This window comes from Lampetra planeri, chromosome 37 (genome assembly GCF_965212315.1).
Source record: "Lampetra planeri chromosome 37, kcLamPlan1.2.h2, whole genome shotgun sequence".
Taxonomy (NCBI): domain Eukaryota; kingdom Metazoa; phylum Chordata; class Hyperoartia; order Petromyzontiformes; family Petromyzontidae; genus Lampetra; species Lampetra planeri.
Window position 1 is genome coordinate 2,744,576 of NC_136143.1, and position 21,842 is coordinate 2,766,417.

The 21,842-nt window shown below is 57.0% G+C and overlaps 1 protein-coding gene across 16 annotated transcripts in view; it reads left to right on the top strand.

Moving 5' to 3' along the window:
• AUTS2 (activator of transcription and developmental regulator AUTS2) overlaps window positions 1-21,842 on the top strand; it is a 263,193-nt gene that overhangs the window by 223,820 nt on the left and 17,531 nt on the right. For all 16 annotated transcript variants that reach the window (XM_078611701.1, XM_078611700.1, XM_078611702.1 and 13 more), the window contains one exon: window positions 13,015-13,063. In XM_078611701.1, coding sequence (XP_078467827.1) covers window positions 13,015-13,063 — 49 coding nt within the window. The remainder of the gene's footprint in view (window positions 1-13,014; window positions 13,064-21,842) is intronic.

The window sequence follows — 21,842 nt, forward strand, 5'->3', positions numbered from 1 at the left end:
TGGCGCATTCTCGGCTTCGGCAAAGGCACACGGAGGAGGAGGAGGAGCGCCGTGTAGGGGCTCTGAGAATCCTGCACCATTCCCCGATCACAATTGGTGCGTGCGGACGCCATCTCCTCCGCCCCCGCGCTCCTCAAAGCCACAATTAGCGGTGGGCCCCGAGGGCTCGGCGTGGCGGCCTCTCTGGGATCAAATGCGGCGCAGCTCAGGAGAGAGGAGGGGTGGGGGGTGGTGGGGAAGCTGTTGGGAGCCGTGCCGAACGAGACAGGTAAAGGCGGCTATTGTGCATGCCAAAAAAGGCCTGGATGACGAAGAGAGGCCGGGAAGACGGCGTTGCGAGGATTAGGGTCTCCAGCGAGAGGCCTCGTGGAGGATTTAGGGCTGAAAAGGCGCGCACTAATCCGTCTTTGTGCATGCAAGCGGTGTCAAATGGCGCGGCACGGTTGTCACTCTGTTGCCGCGCGAATGGAGCGCGCGCGGGGGCTGTTGTCTCGCCGCGGGGATTACATCGGCGCTCTGTTGTGAACACGAAGTGGCGGCGCGGCGGCGCTCCACGAGCGGCCCCGGGGCGCTGCCCGCGACCCTCCGGTTGCGCGCGGCGCAGCGACGGCGCGACGGGCCCGGAGAGCGAGACGCCGGCGTCGCCGGGCACCGAGGGCACGGCCGTCGGCAGTGGGATTTCATCCGCGATCGCAGAACCACGGAACGATCCGGAGCGACATCATCTCTGTCGTGATAATGAACTGGCAGGTTGAAAAGACACGAGTGTTGAGGGTGCGCTCCATTGCTTTATTAACTTCGTGAAGGTCTCACAAGTTTCCCAAATCCAAGTGGAAAGACAGAGCGGTGAGCGTGGTCGTTACCACATTGCTTGTGCACAGTTACAACGGGCAAAACGATCGTGGCGTCGCTGTACGTTGCACTCCCTTCTTGGTGGGTAGGCAAGGGTGGTGTGCGTGAGCAGGTGGTGGGTTGGCAAGGGTGGTGTGCATGAGTGAGTGGTGCGGTGTGGTGGCTAAGCAAGGGTGGTGTGGGTGAGTGGGTGGTGCAGTGTGGTAGGTAGGCAAGGGTGGTGTGGGTGAGCAGGTGGTATGTTGGCTGGGCAAGGATGGCGTGGGTGAGTGGGTGGTGTGGTGGGTTGGCAAGGGTTGTGTGCATGAGCGGGTGGTGTGGTGGGTTGGCAAGGGTTGTGTGCGTGAGTGGGTGGTGTGGTGGATAGGCAAGGGTGGTGTAGGTGAGTGAGTGGTGCGGTGTGGTGGCTAGGCAAGGGTAGTGTGGATAAGTGGGTGGTGCAGGTGAGTGGGTGGTGCGGTGCGGTGGCTATGCAAGGGTAGTGTGGATAAGTGGGTGGTGCAGGTGAGTGGGTGGTGCGGGTGCGGTGGCTAGGCAAGGGTGGATTCGCGCAGGCTGGGGAGGGCGCTGTGGCGGGGCGCGTCGTGGGCTCCGCGGCCGCCAGGGCGGGCCGCGTGCGGGCGCACACTCACGGTATAATTTGTGGCCGGGATAAAAGCGACAGAGTTCCGCGGTGGGGAGTCAATACGAGGAGGCGCAGGTGTGGCGGCAGCAGCGGGGATAATGAGCCGCGGTGCGTGCGTTGGGTGGGGGGAGGAGCGGCACTGCGTGCGATGCTGATTCTGCTGCAGCATGTGGGTCGTGTTTGAGTGAGCGTGTTTGAGCGAGCGTGAGTGTGCAGCTTATGTGGCTTTCGGTCGCGCCGCTGTGATCTAAAGCACTACCGGTGGAAAATGGATCAATTCCGATCTGGGCCCGTCTTATTACAGTTTAGGTGTGATTAGGCCGAGGCCCCTCTCCGCCCGGCTTTGTGTGCGTGTCCGAGCGGCCGTGTTTTCGTTGCGGTGAGGTTGCGAGTGAACATGTTCAAGCGGCCGCTTGTGGGAAATCGTAGTGTGAAGCGGCATGCCAACAACAGAGCAAGAATGAAGCCGCTTCACTGACGGTCACATGATATGCCTTGCTCTGGCCAAACGTTGCCATTCTTGTGACCTTCCAGTGACCGGCAGTGCAGACTTTCAGCCGGAGCCGATAATTCATTCAAACCTCGAAATGATTTTCGGCTCAAATGAGCTCGTCTCCTGTTTACAGCCCTGATAGCCATCGGTGGGAATTCTACATTCCTATTGGAGGTGGGCGGGGGGGGGGTCTATCCATAGCACAACCACTGTTGACTTCCTCTCAATGCGGTGCTCATTTTACGGACCCCAGAAAGACGATGGGCCGAGGAAACCTCCGGACCAGGATTTGAACTCAGGGGGGGGGGGGGGCCCCTTGCCATTGCGAGCCGCTTCGCTCCACCGCCGAGCCTCCTCGTCGGCGAGGGGCCGGGAAGAGACTGGAGAAGCCCCCTCCCCCCCCAAAACCGCGTCCCCCCCGTCCGCGTGCGTGAGCCAGGCATCGGGGCCTTCGTCTCTCTCGGCGAGCGCACTGAATGGCGGCGGCGGCGGCGGCGGCGTCCTAAGAGCTGCGTTTATGTTGACAACAAAGGAGCGGCTCTTTTGAGCGCTGCGCCGCTCGCGCCGCTGATTTGTCGGCTCCTATTCAGCGAGCCAGAAACGTGGCCGCCGTGCTTCACGGGCCCACCCTAGCGTGCTGCCGGGCTGTCGCGGGCAGAGCGGCGCGGGAGAATGGGACGAGGGAGCCGTGCGCTTTGTGAGCGGCGTGGCGGCCCCCCCCCTGCCCCTCGCCGCTACCCCCAACCCCCGAGGCCCTCCGTTTTACGGCAGGGGGGGTGGAGACCAGCTGGCTGAGAGGGCCCGAGACCCCGCGCTGACCCGGCAAGCTGTTTCCATCGTCCTTCCTGGGAGAAAGGCAGGGTTACTGCGGACCGCGGGGAACAATCATTAAGAGCCGTAACGCCGCTCTGCCCTTTGTCGCTGGAGATAATGAGCACCCGATATTGTTACGTCGCTACAAGACGACACGCTCAAACAATTACTGCCTCTACGCATCTTTTGTGTTTTTTGACAGTGACAAATATTTTGTAAAATTAGAGTCAAACGCAGTCCACTATTCCATGCACGTGAGAGTGCGCATGCTGTCACCGTTAATTTGTTTATTGCTTCTGTCACCAGTCTCTACTGCTGGATGAAGGCCTATTCTTGGTGGTTTTGGCTGAAATTCTGAGTTTTTTCTCCCAATTAATTGAAATATTCCATTTGAAGTGTCTCTTGCTCTAGCACTGTGTGGTTAATGCAGCACTGATGAAATATTTGAGAAATTTCTACGAACTAGGATTCATAATTGGTTTTCGATTAAGCGACTCAAATAATTCGCCATATATGTCGCGTCACCCTCTACTACATAACACAGCCAGTCAATTTAAATTGTGACCCTGCGCATGAGCGTTTGACAAACCGCAAACTCTAATCGGTTCAGCTCACCGGTGAGCTGAAGAATGACCCTCGCAGCCAAATGTAGTGATTAGGGTGTTTGGTTTGAAACTGCATCAAGCATCCTCAGGTCAGAGATCAGGAAGTTCGCATGACACAACGGACTGAGCACCGTCGCGCGGTATCCACACACATTAGCACGAGCGAGCGTGCGCCACGGTATCCACACGCTTGTTCGCTCGCTCGTGCCCATACTGCCTATGGTTCCCCACCGCCGTTCTGTAGCAACGCAGTCGAGCGCTGAGCACCACTCGCTCGTACACCCAGCGAAGTCTCGTTGAGTCTCAAGACTCTTATTCAGGATGGTCCTGCCAAGTTTTCGCAAAAGGGCGGGGGGCGGGAGCAACGTAGGTCTGCGTGCTCCCAATGGAGTCTTTTGCATGCAGTTTTTCAGCATTGGGATATTTGGCCAACACCAGTTACATTGTGTGGGGGATTTGTGTTTCCTATGCGAGGAAACCAGACAACCCGAAAGAAACCCGTGCAGAGCAGGGACGAACGTGCAAACTGCCCGCAGACAGGCACCCAAGACGGGACTCGAGTCCAGACTCTTCTTGTGTTACCGCTGGGCCACCCTGAGGCCCCGAACGGTCGTCAAGCGAGCCCTGCCGCAACGAAGGCCGAAATGAAGTACTGCGGCACGGTATCAAGCGGTGCCGCTGAAGGACAGGCCCCGGGGATGCGGCACCGGCGCCGCCACGATAGAGAGTGCGAGTGCGTTACCGAGAGAAAGGTCAGAGCGGTGCCCGTAGGACGTGAGTCGCAGGCGTTGTCACACCCCCGAAGTGCTAATCTGCCTGTAACTGAGATGGACAGACGGGCCTAAAAGAAATAACGCCGGCAATGCGGCCCGTGGGGGATAGGAGAGAGCGAGCCTCTGGGCTGCGGCGGCCGGGCGTGCTCGGCGTGCCGAGTGTAATTTGCGCGCGTCTGCCTTTAGCCGAGATAGTATTGCACATGTGACTGATGTGGCCCCGGGGGAGTGTCAGATTGGGATATCAAAGCCTGACCCCTGAAGGTGAAAGGCTAAAGGTTCAGGTTTGGCATGCCCGACACGATCACATCACTTCCTGACTCGTTGCCCTGGAGTCGGGAGACATCACTGCCACTTCCGAGCGAGACGGCGGTCGAGGCTGCGTTGGCGAAGGCCGTGTTTGCCCTGTCTGGAAGCGGTCGCCGTTGGTTTGGCGAGCCGTCGGGAGCGAGCCCCGGGTGGGCTCACGTGGGGGCCCTTGGCTTTTGTCTGCGCGTTTAGCGACCGAGCAGTAAAAGCCAACCACGCTGCTGTTTTCTTTACGAGTAATTTAAGCCGTAAAGTGGCTTCAAGTCGTGCCATTTTACGAGGACAAGAAACTCGATGCCTTGCCCCGCCGCCCGCGGGCCAAGTATTTGGCAAAGCCCTCCCCGGTGTTCGGTACCGGCGCGTCTCGCTTGCTTCGTCGCACGTCACGAGTTCGCTTGCTCGTTCAAGTGTGAGCGGTGCCAGTTCTGTGGAGCGATTCCTTTTAAACGCGGCTGCAGTTTCTTGCACTCGACTCTCTGCCCAACGCTGTCCTCGCCGGCGTGCGAGGTGTCGCCTATGTTTAGACGATCTTGCAGTGTTTACATTCCGTGCCTTTTAGAACTCTTAATTCTGACCCCCAAACATAGCGGTGAGCTCAATATAAATATCCCTGGAGCACATCACAGCAGGGGTCTGACACATGGCTGGTGGAAGAAAACCCAACAGACACAGCCAGCAGACACAGCCTGCAGACACAGCAACAGCCACAAGACACGGCCAACAGACTCAGCCTCCAGACACAGACAGCAGACACAGCCACAAGACACGGCCAACAGACTCAGCCTCCAGACACAGCCTCCAGACACAGACAGCAGACACAGCCACAAGGCATGGCCAACAGACTCAGCCTGCAGACACAGCCTCCAGACACAGACAGCAGACGCAGACAGCCCCACAAGGGAGGGAAACATGAGTGAGCTCTATAAGCCAGCAGTGGAGGATCCTTTAAAGTCCCCCTTGAAAAGAGTGGCCCATTGTTTGCAACCGAGCTGCTCTCCATAAATACACTGCCGTTTTCAAAAACGACACAAGGCTTCATTGTGAGCGGGACTCTGCTGCGGATTAATGGGGGGGGGGGGGCCCTCCGCGTAGACATTTTCAAACGCAGCAGTAACAAAGTACAACGTGCTTTCCCGACCCAGCCGTCGGGAATAATGTAAAACGTTTAATAATTTATAATTTGGCATAGCTCCCATTGCGCGGTCGGCGACCTTGCGGGATGGCGCGTCGCGCGGAGGCCCGGGTGGGCGAGGTGCCACGCAACCGGGCGCCGCGCTCAATTTCTCCTGCGCCGAGCCCGGCTCTCGGTCGGCTCGAGCTGCGCTCCGCTGCGGCGTAACAAGGGGAGCAAAAACAAACCCGAGCCTGCCGGGCGATAGATAAATGGTAAAAATGCGCACTGTGCAGAAACAATCTGCGAGGGCGTTTATCGCCGTGTGGGACATCCATCCCAACGCGATACGCCGGGCGTAAACAACCGGTGTTGAGCGTTGCAAGGAACCGATGACTTGCCTGAACACAGTTTGTTGAATTCTTTTTGTAATTTTCTCCCCCAATATTATCCGGATTGCGCCATCGGCATCGTGCAGCGACCCTCCTCTCGGCGCAGTGCCGCCCATCCTGTTGGAGAACGGTCCACGGAAGCGGATATCGCAGAGGCACCTCTAATATTGCTTCAAGGGACCTTTGCTCCGCGCAGTAGAGGGCAGCACTTTCCCACACCCACCCACTCTGTATATGATAGCAAGGTTTTGTTGCACATAGGTATGTTTATTTTCTTTCGCATCATACATAGCCAACCGGGCAAATCGGAGGGTGCAAGATAGTCAAACCCATATTTTAAGTATCAGAGCGGGAATGTAGCCAAATTAAGGGTAGAACAAAATTGAATGTTACGAGTTTTTTCGTGCAGGCATTGGTGACTGTACTGAGATCATCAACTCACTGCACCTGATGTGAGCTGGTTTAATCACAGGGGGCTGGGTTTGAACCCAGGATCTCAGCCACCCCCACCCCTCCGTCCCCACGTCTCGGACACCGGATGAACTTTGCCGGCCGGACTGGTTACAGCGAAGCCCCGCGCACAGAGAGATCTCTTCGCATGCGAGCACAGTTGCCTCTTAACAAGATTTAAACACGATTTGTTGACCGCTGCCATTTCTACAGCTCGAATTGCGCAATCTGTGATGCAGGCCTCCGTCTGGGATAATGAGACTGGACCTCGCAGGGGCCTGGCAGCCAGCCCCATCTTGCGTGCATGCGACTTCTCCGATTACGTCGCATCGAGAATCGCGCCGCGAGCTCCCGTTCACGCGCACGTTGACCCGGCGGAACCATAAACCACCGCTGGCCGAGTTAATAATTAAATAAAAAGAGCTGGAAAAAGCCCATCGCTGCAAAAAAATACAAATATTTATTGTTGTCCTTGAGCAAATGGGCCTTCCGGACCGATCGTTGAAACAGCACTTGTGATCTTTACGAGTTAACAGCGCTGCGTGCAACTTTTTGTTCAAGTGCATCCTGCTGGCCTCGTCCTCCTCCTCCAACAGCAGCAGCAGCCACAGGGACCTAACTCCAGTGACGCATTCTCCTCACTTCCCAGTGTTCGTGGCCAAACCTATTCCTCCTTGCAAACGCATCTGTGTGTTGCACAAATGCAACACGACGCCATTTTCCATCCGCAGAATCTCCACTTGCGGCGGTAGCAGCAGTCGTTCGCGGCACCGCACGCACAGGGCGATGGCGCGGGAGGCGCGTGGGCGTCTCGCTTCGGCAGGGAGAGGGGGGGCCTGCGCACGCCGTGACGGGGAGAGGGCCCAGCGATGCCATCGCGACAGAGTTCGCGTCGGGGCCCGTTCGGTGGCGCTCGCCACGTACCGCTCGCGGGCGAATTGCGTGAACGTCGGTGCGCACAACCGGAGTTTTGTTCCCGCTGTTTACGTTTTTGAGAAGCAATTTACAGCGCAAAAATGAGTTTCGTTTTTGAGGTGTGTGGCGTAACCCGTTTAGTAAAAGGAGCCGTTCTGTAAATATTGGCAGCGGTCGGTGTTTACCGTCGGAAAGCATTTGCCAGTTCTCCCAGCCGGGCCCGGCTGCTCCTCGCAGAGCGCCCGCTCCGTTAAACCGCTTCCCGCACTTTTACGAGAAGAACAGCTTTGTTTTACGAGCGGCGTGCGCTGGTGGCAGAGCGCTCGCTGTGCGAACCCTCACCGGGGACCCGCTCGTAATGAGTGGAACTGCACATTAACATTCTTCAGATCCCCTGTTTTTACAAACAGCTATATTTTATGAGCAGTAATGCATCTGCAGTGTGCAATATTTATCACCGGAGTCCATTCATCATAAGCGTTTACAGCGTGGAGCTTCGTGTTTTCACGCGGCTGCCATGATTTAAGCGCGGTGAATATTTTTTTCTACGTGAAGCGTCAAGGAATCGTTTCCTGGGCAGGAGAGTGCGGCGTTCACGTTCTCGTACGGCGGCTCTGGCTGGGCACGTGGCGGCGCGGTTCCTGCCGGGAACGGAGGGGGGGGCCTGGGTGAGGCACAGCGAGAGCCGGGATCGGCGCTGGGGGCGCTTCTCCCTGGCAGGCCCTGGCATCCGACACCGCGGCTCCACTTGGAGCACTAACTGATCGTTAAAGAGGGCCCTTATCTAACAGAGAGGGCCCTTGCCTATAAACATCCGGCACTTCACCACCATTGGTTTATACGAGCCTGGCTTTGCTGATGAGACACTGAATGTTGAAACCGCTCCAGAGCTTTGCTTGTGTTGAACTTAGGAGCTCAAAAATGCATACCCACAAGGCTTGTGTGGCTGATGAGATGTGGGAAAAAAATCCTAACATTTTTTTTGTACGAGGAAGGAGGAAGTGTATTGTCTGCTCATAAATTTTGATCAATATTTAGCGGCTGTATCTTTGCATTAACAGCATCTGAAAGTGCAGAGATATTGAAATAAGTGCGAGTAATTGTGTGAGGCCCCAATCTGGGGCACAGTCCACCTGTGAAGCGGTTGTGAGGAACGTGGCGGCACCGGCTCGCTCGCTCGGCGTGTGTGCGTGTGTGTGTGCGTGTGCACGTGATTGGGCATGCCCAATCACCGCATGCCCAATCACCACATGCCCAATCACCGCATGCCCAAACAGCTTTTGTTCGGCCGGATCGAGGTGGCTAAACGGGCGCGGCACGGGCTAGAGAAGAGATGGAGTGATGTGGTACAGGAGGATGTAGAGCTGAGTGGACTTGCCGAGGACTGGTACCAGCGGTGTCAAGATCGGCCTCTGTGGAGGAGGTTCGTGAAGGACGCTACTGGGCAGTTGGAGGCAGTCGCCCTCCAGCAACGCGGAGGGCGAAGGAGCGACGCTCACAACAACGAGCAGAACGCCGGGTGGCTAAAGCACAGCAAGTTGGCACAGGAGGGGGCGCAGGTGGTGCATCAGCCACTCATCTCAGTCAGTGGACCCGTGGCACCTGGGTCTGCCCCGTGACCTCCTGCCAGCGGGCGTTCAACACTTCACGTGGCCTCATGGTGCACATAGCCTGGCACAAGCGTCATGGTGACGTCACTGCCACTTAGTGGCGAATGGCGGTTGTTGTTGTTGTGTGCACGTGTCTTCTTCTTCTTGAATCTCAGTCGATGAGCACAGGCCCAAAGGCCCGTGACGTCAAGTGGCCAACAACAAACCTCACCGTCAGTGGTAACGGATAAGATTTTAAACGTTTCTTAAATTGAGCGAGGTTAATTGTAAAAGCCTGGGAAAAGTAAATGGTGGGTTGGAATTCCAGCGTTGAGCAGTGCGAGGGAAGAAGCATAAATCGAAGCGTTGTGACCTCCAGTGTGGTGAGTCGGTGAGCGGGTGAGCATGTTGTTGTGACCTGCAGTGTGGCGGTGGAACACAGTACGGATGAGAGAGTTGGTGTCTAGGCCGAGCCCTCGTGTACACGTGCACCTGTACGCACACGCGGATCACCCGTGTGTGCGTGTGTGCGTTTGCGCGTGCACGAGCGAGCCTGCGCGGTGCGATTATAGAGGCTTAACCAAAAGGTTGCGGCTCTGGCGGCTGACAGCAGGAGCGGGGCCCGACAAACCCCGCACGCCAAGGAACCGGCGCGAGAGACGCGGGCGCAGACGGCAGCGTGGCCCGGCCGGGGGGGGGGGCCACGGCGGAGACGGAATCGACGGTGGGGCCTGGCGGGCGGCCGGCCGTCGTAACCGGAGCCCAGCGCTGACTTAGCCGGCCGCTATATAAAGCGAGAATGCCGCCCGACGCGCATAGCACAACCCGGGAAAGTTGTTGACGAGCGAGCAAATAGTTGATCTTTCTCGAGCCGGCTCGCTCGCCCGCCGCGCCGGCCGCACGGCCACTGCTCTGTGCCAGGGGGCCACTCTGCGCTGCCGCACCCGCGCGGTTCCAGTCTGCGACGTCGTGCTGACCTGTAAGCGCTATTCCTCGGAGACCTTTAAGTTGACTCAAGAGTTATTTATAAGCGTGTATGAGCACGTGGTGTATGGCACGGGGCCTCGCCTATGAACGTCTGGGGGTTCAGCATTGGTTCAAGGGAGCGTGGCTCTGCTGGTGAGAGACCGTCTGTCGAAACCGGTTCAGAGTTTGCTTGCATTGAGCCAATGCTGCTGAAATTATGCACTTGTGGCTGATAGGATGTGTGGTCAGTTTTTTTTACACGAATCACAGGGAGAGTTGTCTGCCGATTAATTTTGTTGCTTGTATTCGGCAAAGCGACGCGAACGATGATGTTTCAGCGTGGTTATGAAGCCATAAATGTTGTATTTTTCACCCGTCTCTGTGCGTGGAACGCGTGTCAAGCACCGACGGCGTCATTCTGTTCAGAGTGACGCTTGCGGCTTAGAGAATGCGGTCGTGCTGTTGTGCTCATTGTGATGTGGGACGAGAATGAATGGGATCCTCAGTGTTTGAAGCAAGGGAACAGAAGCGTGCGTGTATGTGTGTGCGTTTATAATATGTATGTGGTGTGTGTGTTCTTCAGGCCTGTACGCTGCAGATTGTCTTCTCGTATACTTATAGAGGTTGTATTAACATACACTACTTCGTGTGTGTTCATAGACAATCGTTAATATGATTACAGTTGTGTTTATTCAGGAAAGCCTCGCCGAGTCTCAGGACTTTTTCTGATGGGTCGCCATGCAAAATCCCAATCGAGTAAAGTTGTGGTGTCATAATATTTAGCAAATTTGAACGGTGACACCAGCACACAAGGGCCTCCTCTTGCGAATGACCGCGCGTGGTATTTGCACGGTTGATGCCACCGCAGAGGGCAGCCTCTGAATCGGCACCGGGAGCCTTTGCAACAAGCGGCGGACGCGCCGCTGCTGGTCCACCCGTGTGTCGATATACGCACCCTGCAGTGCGTGTGGGTGCAGAAGCACTTTCTCTCCTGCGATGTTGTTGTTGTTTGCTTCCTGCCCTCGGGGTGCATTTGTATTCCCCTCCACTACGCAGCATGTGTACCGTGTGCAGTCCCTGCGTCTGTGTGCGCGATAGAGGTGCGTGTGGGTTTGCTGCCACCTGTCGACAGGGCGGGACACTGGCCGACACGCCCGTGTGTGTGTGTGAGAAGACTTGTGTACGTTACGGGGGAGCGGTGGTGCAGTGGTTAGCGAGCGGCGCTACAAACCCAGCGACTTCTGATTCCCTTTTGATGGCGAATATCAGAACCGATCCTTGAGCCTCCCCGAGGTTCACCCGGCTTTAAATGAGTACCTGCCGCGGTGTATAAACATCGACCACTGGAGAGACAAAGGCGGCCTGGCGTGGTTCTGGCCACACCACCACCTCGTGCGCCGTGACGGATGCGCGCCAACAACGCTTGTCTAAATGTCCTTTGGTGGGCTACACGGGAGAGTGTTTGTGGAAGTGTGTAAATGTTGGATGGGGGGGTTGGTGTGTAAATATGGGCTGCTTAATTAGTTTGAGTTGGCGTACTCGCCGCAGAGCCACTTTGCACGGGGCCAGGGGTTGAACTCTCGTGGCCGCGACGAAGTGGTGTCCCAGGATTGCACCTGGTACATTGCGCAGTGATGCAGAACGTTCACGAGCCTGTGATGCCATTGGCCACGAGTCTGTCCAAAGGCAAATCCCTGATTTCAACCATTCCTGCAAATGAATTCTAGACAAAATTATCGGAGGAGTGCAATGAATTACTATCATGTCTGCATAACTACAGCCGGGCTTTCCCATTCCCGATCACAAAGTAGCCATTTAGTATTGAAAATAAAAATCAATTATCTGGTGGTACTGCATTGGCAGTGGTGCACAAGTACAAATAATACAAATGGGGCACATTCGGCAATAACACAGCGACATCAAAAGGAAAGTATATAATTGCTAACGTTTCAGACATTGGTCCTTGTTCATAACTTTCATCATCTTTCGCACGGCGGGTTATTAGAGACTTCGTTATACGTCAATGCGACGTTGCATGGTCCCTTGGTGTGGAGTTCATAGCCACAGTCGAGCCTTTGATCTTACACTTGTGCATTAGGCGTCCTTTAAGGCCGCGGCGTTATTGCCGCGCCGGATTAAATAAAAGGACACAGCTCCTGATTGTTTAATTTTGTTGCGTGGGCCCTCTGCGGAGCCGTCGTAATTTGCGGCGGGCGCGCGTCAAGCCTCGGCGCCCCGTGCGAAGTCGGAGCGGACAGACGCCGTGCGACAGGTGTCTGCCGAGACGGGGAGGTTGATCCGAGTGGAACGACACAAACCGGTCCCGTGGCTCTCGCCCGGCGCAGCCCGCACGCGTTGGCGGCGGTGATGGCGGCGGCGGTGATGGCGGCGGCGGTGAGCAACACCGTCGCTCCGCGCAAGATGAGCCCGCGAGCGCTATGGCCCCGCGAGCGGCCCGGTGGTGGGGAGCGGTTTGAGATTTGCAGGGCGGCGGCGTGGAGTCGCGGTGTTTTGGACGAATCGTTCACCTCTGTCGCGGCTGTGCTGTTCGGCGACCGCACGCGCGGCGAGTGGCGGCTGCGGGCAGAGAGGCGGTGGCGCCGGTTCATGGCAGCGCGTCGTTCACCGTACCGACGCCGAGGTCGGGCGTGTGATGATCGCTTCATGTCCAAACACCCGGCGCAGCTTTTGATGCTTTGTTCAGCCCTGCAGTGTCTGGCTCGAGCCACTGCTAGCGGGAGGTGGCTCCAGAGAGTGTTTCGTTGACTCTTCCACGCTGGGCACACGTGTTGCGTACAATACGTCAAGTTTGTGTTTTTATGTAACTGGATTGGTGATCGAGGATGAAGCTGAATGCATGTCATGTTATTTAACAAGCCCTTTGGTAGATGAAACGATGGGTCGCCCCCGTCATAGGAATGTGGAATTGCCACTTCTGGCTCGGCGTTGTAATCAGGAGAGGAGCACCACCTCGATGGTTACTTGAGCAGCAGGAGATCACTTCGAGTCGGCCTACCCGACGAATGGTTTGCACCGTTGAGCACTGTACACACTTCAAGCTGTTGGTTTCCTTCCCTGATCCTGCGTCTCTGACAGCGACTTCTCTCCCTTGCCGTTGCAGGTCTCCGACGTGAGCTCTGAGAAGCTCTTCAGCGCCGCGCCCACTAAAGGTACGGACGGAGGTCGCGACGCGCCGTTTGCGATGCCGCGAGAAAGCCCCGCGTCTTCGTTACCGGGGGTCGCGTGGCGACCGGCAGTTGTTTACCTTGCGTGACCTCTAAGGCGTCGGCGCCCCTCGGAGTCTGCGATTGGCGGCGGAGCGATTTCAGCGGCGGCCCTGTGGGAGACGTACAGCGAAGTCCACGTGTCGGAACGCCCCGGCGGGGAGCGCCTCTGCATTTTGCCAAGAACATAATCACAAGTTCCCCCACTGTTTCGGCCGATAATGCGTCGCATCGCGGTGCCAGCACGCGGCTCAATTCGTATAGCAGGAGGTGGCCAGATTGGGCTGTCAAAACACATTTGCCTCCGGTCACCCGCCGAGCGGCTCTGCGGTGCGCCGTAGCGCACGGCGCGTGTTTGCACAGGTGCAGCGAGCATTTGTCTCCGTCCGGCTCGCGTGCGGTGTACGCGTGCCACGCACGCTCGCCGTGCACACGCGCCGTGCGGTGTACGCGTGCCACGCACGCTCGCCGTGCACACGCGCCGTGCGGTGCACGCGCCTCCTGCACGCCGCCGCTGCCCCTCCAGCTGGAGGTGACCTCTCGCCGGCCTTGCGCAGCCGTGGCGGAGCGCGGATCTCGGTGTCGCGCGAGTGCCCCGTGACGAGCCGTGCCCCGTGACGAGCCGTGCCCCGTGAAGAGCCGTGTCCCTCCGTCCTCTCAGCGGCCAGCGCCGAGAGATTCACCGCGGAGGCCTCGCTGGAGACTACCCGGCAGGGGGGTGGGGGCAGGCGATCCTAGAGTGTTGAGATTTCTCAATAAGGCCGCTTGTAAATAATAAAAAACATATAATGTATTGTGTCTGGTATATATCAATAAAATACCAGTTCTGGGTTTTCTCTTGGATCGGCCACTGACTCACGCCCTCGAGGTTTCGCTGAGTTGTCGCGAATCGGCATCGAAATTTCATTCAAAGAACGATTTCTTCTTTTGTCCCCAACGGACTCCCAAGTTTTTGAACGAAGCCCTCGTTTTTAATCGGCTTGTGTCCAGTTTTCACAATTTCGTTTGCCTGGTTTTAGTCGTGCGATTGCCGCAATTGTGCCACTGGCGTACGGTTTGTCGAATTGCTGCCTCGGTTGACGTGGTACGTACGGTGACGTGGTACCCACGGTGACGGGGGACTTACCAATTACGCCGGACCTTGGAGCCACCACGGAGATGACAAGGGGTCAGCTGACAAGTCACGGTCCTCCCTTCCCCTCCGCTACATGAAGAACCCGTTCAGACTTGACCCGATATTTTTATCGGCAGATAATTTGCATGCAACTCGTTTGAATCTCAAGTAATTGGTTCTCTCATGCAGAATTCAACGCGTTTGTCACTCGCGTGCAAATCGATGTTTTTCATTTTTAAGCACAGTTGCTGAGGCAAAGGGGTCAGGAGAGAGACGAGGCTAGGCAGGAAGAGGCTGCATCAGCGCCACGACGCTGCTGCTGCTGCTGCATGGAGAGCAGCGGCAGTGTCCGGTCTCACAGCGGGGGGGGGGGGGGGCGGCTGGGGGAAGGGGATTAGAGTGGGGGTGGCCAGGCAGGAGTGGCGTGGTACACACTTATATGAGTGGCAGGGTGGCACGGTGGGAATATTTGTGCCAAACAGAGAGAAGAACCTGGGTACCTTTCTGTGTGATGTTTGCTCGTGCTTTTCCCCCTGTTCCGCGTGGATATCCTCCGGGCTATCCAGCTAAATACACGCAATGTCATTGGTGTTGGTCAAACATCCCAATGTAGCAGGACCCTGCTCAAACAGACTCTTTGCCCTAGCCGGGTGAATAGGTAATTATTGGTATAATAACAATAATCTGCAATGAGTTCCCAAGTTGACGAATAATCCACATTTGTCCATATGTGCACCTGGTGTGTCGGCCGCCCCGATGCCCGGTCTGGAGACGCGGTTGGGTATGAAGCTAGGAGCCCACCGCCACCCCCCCCCCGTTGAGCTTTAAACTTTAAAACGAAGCCCGCGTGTCTCTGGGGGGGGTCACGAGAGACGCCGGCGCGTTGGGGGTGCGAGGTCGGCGTCGCGAGGCCGACGTCGCGTGGAAACGCGAGCCGCCGGGGCTCGTCATGCGCGACACTCGACACCGCCGCAACTTTAGGCGTGCGGGCAAAAAAAATCACTCCCCCGACCGCCTTATCTCGAACATTCTTGAGCGTGCGTTCGCCGAAGCGTAGACGCGCGATGAAATGTGTAGATTGCGTTTCGGGCCGCTGCGAAGTTGTACAGTGCATTATAATTTACAAAGGCGTGGAAGCTACGCCGCCGCTGTCAATGGGCTCCAACGTTTAGGCCAGGTGTCGGCCGCGCGCTTGCGTCGCGTCGGCATGCAGGCCCGCAGGGCGGGGTTCGGGGCGCGCTCGGGGGCCGGAAGAGCGTCGAGCGGCGGCTGCCGAACACATCGGACGCGGGAGCCGGTGTGGGCGACGCGGCGGCCGCCGCCGCGCAGGAAGCCCGGCTCGGTATTTGTACAGCAAACAGGTGCTGGGGCACTTCCGGGGTCGAAGGGTGCGCGGAGAGCGATAGCATCAGCCGGGCAGGCGAGCGGCCTGTGGCGCCGCGTCCGTGCCGCGCGTGGCGGTCGGGAGGGTTTGAGGTCGGCGGCGCTGCGCGTGTGCGTGGTGGACTCTGCGCCCGGTACGTCCTCCTGCGCTCACGGGCACCGTGCTGGTGGTGGTTGGTGGTGGTGGCGGCGGTTGTGGCGCTGGGCCGCGCCGCTCGCCGGCCACACGGACGCCGTGGTGCTCGGTGCAGATGGCAGAGCTGTGTGCAGGTATTGCGCGTGCGCGGTGCTAGAGCTCTGTGTGGGCGTTGTGTGTGGGGTGTTAGGTTGTGTGTGGGGTGTTAGGCAGGGCTGTGTGTGGGTGTTAGGTAGGTCTGTGCGTGTGAGTGTTAAGTAGGGCTGTGTGTGGGTTTTGGGTAGGATTGTGTGTAGGTGTTAGGTATGTCTGTGTTTGGCTGTTAGTTAGGGCAGTGTGTGGATGCTGGGTAGGGTTGTATGTGGGTGTTAGGTAGGGCTATGTCTACTCGTTGGGTAGGGCAGGTGTGAGTGTTAGGTAGGGCTGTGTGTGGGTGTTGGGTTGTACCAGGTAGTTACGTGTGTTCAAGGGAGATTGGGTGCGGGAGCCGGTTTTGCGATATGACGTTTGCCCCGAGTGCACTCTGCCTTGACAGAGGCCTCATTATCGCTCTCAAACTCAAAACCTCAAAACATAAACATCCGCTTACAAATAGCCTCAACTAACCGTGGCGCGTACGGGCTGGAAAAGGCCGGAGCTGGGACCGTCACACTCAGTGGCTGCCGGTACACGTTCCCGGCTCGGCGCTGACTCGAGGGCGGTCTGCCCAATCCGGTTGCACCGAGGCCGAGCAGTGGTTTGTGGGCGAGCAGCTGGCGGTGGCGATACGGTTAGTTCGTGCGACGACGAGCGAGTCAGGGGGATGCTGGCCGAGAGCACCGTCGTGGGGGTACGGCAACGCCGGAGCGCGCGACGACCTCACGATTGCCGTCGTCATGGTACTTGTAGCGAGCGACCGTCTGCTGACACATCTCTGACATTCGCTCCCCGCATCTCCCGAGGCTCTGGACTCGACATCAAAACGTAACGTCGCCGCTGTTCGTCCGTGCGTCATCTTTCGTCGTCGGGGACGCTAAGGTTGCCCCCTTACGCAGAAAATCCGTGCGCTCCGGTCGGTGCTTCGTTTAAAAGCACAGTGGCTGCCGATTCCAAGGAGGGTACCTGCGCCATCTCCAGGAGTGGCGCCGCGCCCTGCCACGGAGAGCCGTGCCCTCCCACCGTGAGCTGGTAGAGCTGTGAACTTCGCCGTTGTCCTATGCAGTGAGTCTTTGTATTGTTTTGTCGTTCGATGTTTACCGTCCGCAGGTGCTAAACTGTCGAGAGGTTACGGATTATTTCCGTTTAAGTTTCCGGCAATTGATGGTGACCTCGGCGAGAAAAATTAGTTTTAACTACAGTAGAGGGCCCTTACCTGTAAACATCTGGCAGTTCACCAGCACTGATTCAATCAAACCTGGATGCCGCTGATGATGAGACACTGAATCTCGAAACCCATCCAGAGTTTGCTTGTTTTGAACCAATGCTGTTGAAAAAAAAGGAAAATTCCAGACAGTCGCGTGTCCGATGAGAAGCATAAAAAGTGCTGGATTATTTTTTTATGCGGAGAGATGCATTCGGGAGGCAGGCGTACGTAGCGTCCGCTTGTTTATTTTGTGGTCTACAGCTCTCCGCTCCATTATCTTCATTACGAGCTGACCCCGCTGCCACCCACGTATGCTACGGAGCGACGGTGCGACCGGGCGCGAGTGTTCTGCGAGTGTTTGCGATGCCGCTTGACTGCCCTGGAATGGGGATGCCGACAGCGCCCACAATCTGCCCAGTTATCTGGCCATCACCGCCACAGCCGTGTGTTTTCTTAGCGGGGGCTGCGGGTAACTGCTGCTGCTGCTGCCACAGCTTACTGACTGATGGGTTCACTAGGGGCTTTTGGTCGTGCTAAGTGATAGAGCGATGGCTGCACTTTGCAGCATAATGGGTGCGTTAACAATACCGGGATTATTCAGAGAATACGATTGCATATCCTCCGATCTGTTTAAATAAGAAAAATGCAGAGCTGTATTTTTGTATCCATTTTTCCTTTATTTGAACTGAAAGTGAAATGAGGGAGTTGAGAGGGCGGGAGGGAGGGGGGGGAGCGTTGGATCTTTGTGGGACGGCGTAGTGTCGGCGCTGTTCCAGTGCGGTGGCAGTGCGGTGCCAGTGGGTGGTATCGTGCTGCCATCATCATGGCTGTCATCATCATCAAGATGAGACGTTCCACAAATAACCATGAGCGTTGTGCGTATTGTGTAATTTTATGTCAAACCAGGATGACCCTTATCTAACGGAGAGGGTCCTTGCCTGGAAATATCTGCCAGTTTAACATCATTGCTTCAAGTAAGCCTGATGCTGCTGATGCTACGCTGAAAGTTGAAACGGGTCCAGAGTTTGCTCGTGTTGAAGCAATGCTGCTGAAATTTTCCACTCCCAGAATGTGTGTGGCTGGTGGCCTGTGTAATATCTACTGTAATTTATTACGTGGAGAGATAGGGGCAGGAGGAGTGTTGTTTGTTGGTTTATGTTGAAGGTGAGTGTCGCTTTTATACACAGCGGGGTAGCTGTGATGGCTCTGTGCGGCCGCCCTCATTGCTGTTTCAGGGCCAATGACCTTCAACCTTGGTGTCAGGGGTCAGGTAAACCGGCAGTCTCATTGAGCAATGGTCAGCACCTTCCAGGATGTGCGCGTCTATTTTAAATTCCGTGTGTCCTGAAAAGGTCGCTACCAATTACCGCACATTACCGCGAGATCAACGGTTTAATCGACCGTCTCCTGCCACTTTGGCGGCGACAGTCATCGTTGCCAAAACAGCGGGCGTGTGGTTGTATGCGTCGTGCGAGCGCACGGGAGCTCGCGCGCACCTTCCCTCCTGGCGCAACCGGGAATTGTTACGGGAGCTCGCGCATTCGCCGAGCTCCCGCGCGCCAATTACAGCGTGCCCTCGGGGTGTCCAATCACACGAGAGAAGCCGCCTTTCGCGGTCACGGTCGCTGGCGAAACCGCGTTAATGAGTCGCCACCCAGCCGGCACGCGGCGTTGCATCCGCACGCGGCGTCGCGTCCGCACGCGCCAGGAGCTCACGACTCCTCCACGTCGCCCGCGGAGCGTCGAGCGGGCGCCATGTGGCGGCTGTTTTTTCAACGCATCCCCTGACGGGCGAGCACAACAACGGGCCCGCCAGCTGACGTGCGTGAGAATGCAATCTGGAAGTGACATCTCGTTGCATCTGCCTGCTTGGCTCCGGGGGCGGGGGGAGGCGGGAGGGGGGGGGGCGGGAGGGGGGGGGGCGGGAGGGGGGGGCGGCGCTCGCGGCGCCTTCATGCGGAACGCGCGCCGGCGCTCTTCCACGCACGAAGGGGAGACGCCGCTCAGAGCTCGCACGTCGCTTCGTTAGCGTTCCCCCTTAACGCCGGGGCCTCTCTGTTCGCTGCCCTCCTCCTCATTCCCACAAATGCACCCTTCCGTGAGCTCCTGCAGCATCCCGATCCTCAGCCTTCCTCTCGCTCTCATCCCTAGAATGCGTCCAGTCCAGTTCTCTCACCTCCTGACGACTTTCTATTCTTTCATTGATGCCATTCACGAGAATAAGAAGAGTTTATAATATTTACGATAAGAAATTACTCATCGACCCAGGAAAGCCACACTCGGTGCGAAAGCTCTGCAATGGGGATGTTTGACCAACGACAATGGCATTGTACGTGTTTAGATAGGCGAGGAGCCGGAGAGCCTCGCAGGAAACCCGATCAAGAACAGGGGGAGAACATACAAACTCTACGCAGAAAAGCGCTCGAGTCAGAAATAGGAAACCAGGTCTCTGTTGCCGCTCGTTCAGGATGCGACCACCGTGCCGCCTTGCCGCTCTTCTGAGATGGCAAGGCTCGTGAGTGATGCCAGCAACAGAGACGAGCAGGCTAGCGCCTCCATCACACGTCTCTCACTCTGCAGAGAAAATACAAATGTGTTATTTACACATTCCATCAGTGAACTTCTTTCGCACCATACGTGGCCAACCGTGATAATCGGAGGTGACAATTATCCAATTTCCCTAACTCACTTGTGTTTGCCGTAGAGAAAAAAATCTGGTGTCGCTAATTATTTGCCACCACCCGCGCGACCGAACTGGTCCACGGCCTACGGGGCGGTGAAGCGGCCCGGCGACGGCGCGTTTGCCGCTGGGTGCGGAGGTGCACGGTTCCAACTCGGGAGGATGTCCCGGTTAATATGGCGCAGTATTAACCGGGACATACTACCCGCGGTCTGCTTTGCATTAGATGTTGAGGATCCTGTGACGTCAATCGGAAAGAATAGGCCATCGTGTGTGCCGTCGTCACGGTTGCAGTTTGCCAAATTTAAAGAAAATTACCTGAAAATAATTAAATTGTGGTAACGAACAGCAGCATGCCCCCCGGGTGTGAAACTACTGCCGACTGCGTGACGTACGGCAAGCGCCTCCGCAAGTATCGTCGCGCCGTAAGAACGGCGCAAGCACCAAACGTGCTACGGTATTGTTTGTTTTGGCCGCGTTGCGGTCGAGGGCACATTTTCCCCACTGGGTTAATACCCGCGGGGCTGCACGGCAGCCACCGCTCCGGGGGAACGGGAATCGTGCAAGCGTTGAGTGGGCGGCGGCCGGGCCCAGAAACAGTACCCCCCCCCCCACCTCACTCGTCGTCGTCGTCGCTCGCGCCGATGGGCCGGGGCCGAGTCGGCGGTCTCGTGAACGCCCGAGCCTCGGCGATAATCACCGCCTCAATTTCGCTAACGACTTGGCCGTGCGCGCACGGTGTTTATACGGCGTCGTTCGAAAGGAAATGATATTTACAGCAGCGTGCAGGTGCGCGTTTGAAAGGGCCTTAGATTTGGAGGTGCGGCGCGCGCGCTCGCTCACACACGCGCCGCAAGCATGCGCTTAATCTGCCTTTCTGTGCAACTGAACGAGCCTTAATTGCTCGCGTATGCGTGAGCGGGCAGCGTTCCAAGGCTTTGATTTCCCTAAGCTGTGGCCCTTTTTTTCCCTTTTGTGTATTTGCCTGCCTCGCCAGACGGCCTCTTTAGAATTTCACTGTCGCTATGAATTAGTCCAAAGCTGCCCAAGTAAATTTGCCACAGTGTCAAGTAAGTGTTGGGAGCAAGGGACTTCCTTGAAAAACAGAAAAAAAGCCACACAGAGCCCTCGTCTCTGCGCTTGGCAGGCCGTGACTGCTCCCTTTCAGCAGCCCCGGCTCCTGCCAAACCAAACACCGGGGTTCGTCTCAACCCCCACCCCCACCCCACCCCAAACGCTCTAATTGATCTGGAAGCCCGGTGGTCCTGTCATTGCAGCAACACAGGCCTCCTTTAGGGTTCAATTTGCAGTAATTTTTTTTTATTTGTTACCGGAGTGTGCGAAACCGCGCTCTGCGTCCTCTCGTGCGCCGTTTTCCAAAGCAAACACGGCTGGCTGCAGGGAGAGGTTAAAGCGCCCTCCCCCGAGGACCGGGGAATGAATTTGCGGCGTTTTGCCGACCGCCGCCGCCACGAGCTGCCCGCACGGAATGGCTCTCTTTCCTCGGAGCCGTAACGATCATACGGAAGGGAGCGCGGTTTGCAACTCCCATCCATCTTCCGTGCTTTTCCTTGTATAGACGCGGGGAGCACAGGCAAGCGCTTGCCAACGCAGATTTTCTTTGGCGTCAAGCGCAGCATGTGTGTCGATGCCTTTGTCGTTGATTTTTTTTAAATGATAAACTCCATAATTCAATCAGTCCGTTCCCTTTGTTTAGTCGGAGATTATGTTTTGAATCCAGCCACGCCGATTATCAACGGGACAGTGCCTCTGAGGATGAGCACGGCTGATTGTTTGTCCTCGAGTGTGCCAACACAGAGGCGTCCCATCGAGCTTGTGCGGCACGCGCTCTAAGTACGGTTCCCGCGGCGCGCTCTGCCTCCGCTGCTGCTTTATGCTCGTCCTGCGAGATAAGTCACAAGGCTTCCTCCAATTACCGGGAATTGCTCTTATTATCGCCCGCTGCGACGGCTCCCTCCCGGCGAGCCCGTCCCACCACACGCGGCGGCGCCGCCGCCGTGCTCTGATGAAACGGAACGGCGGCTCGGACGCACTTTCGGGGGGGGGGTG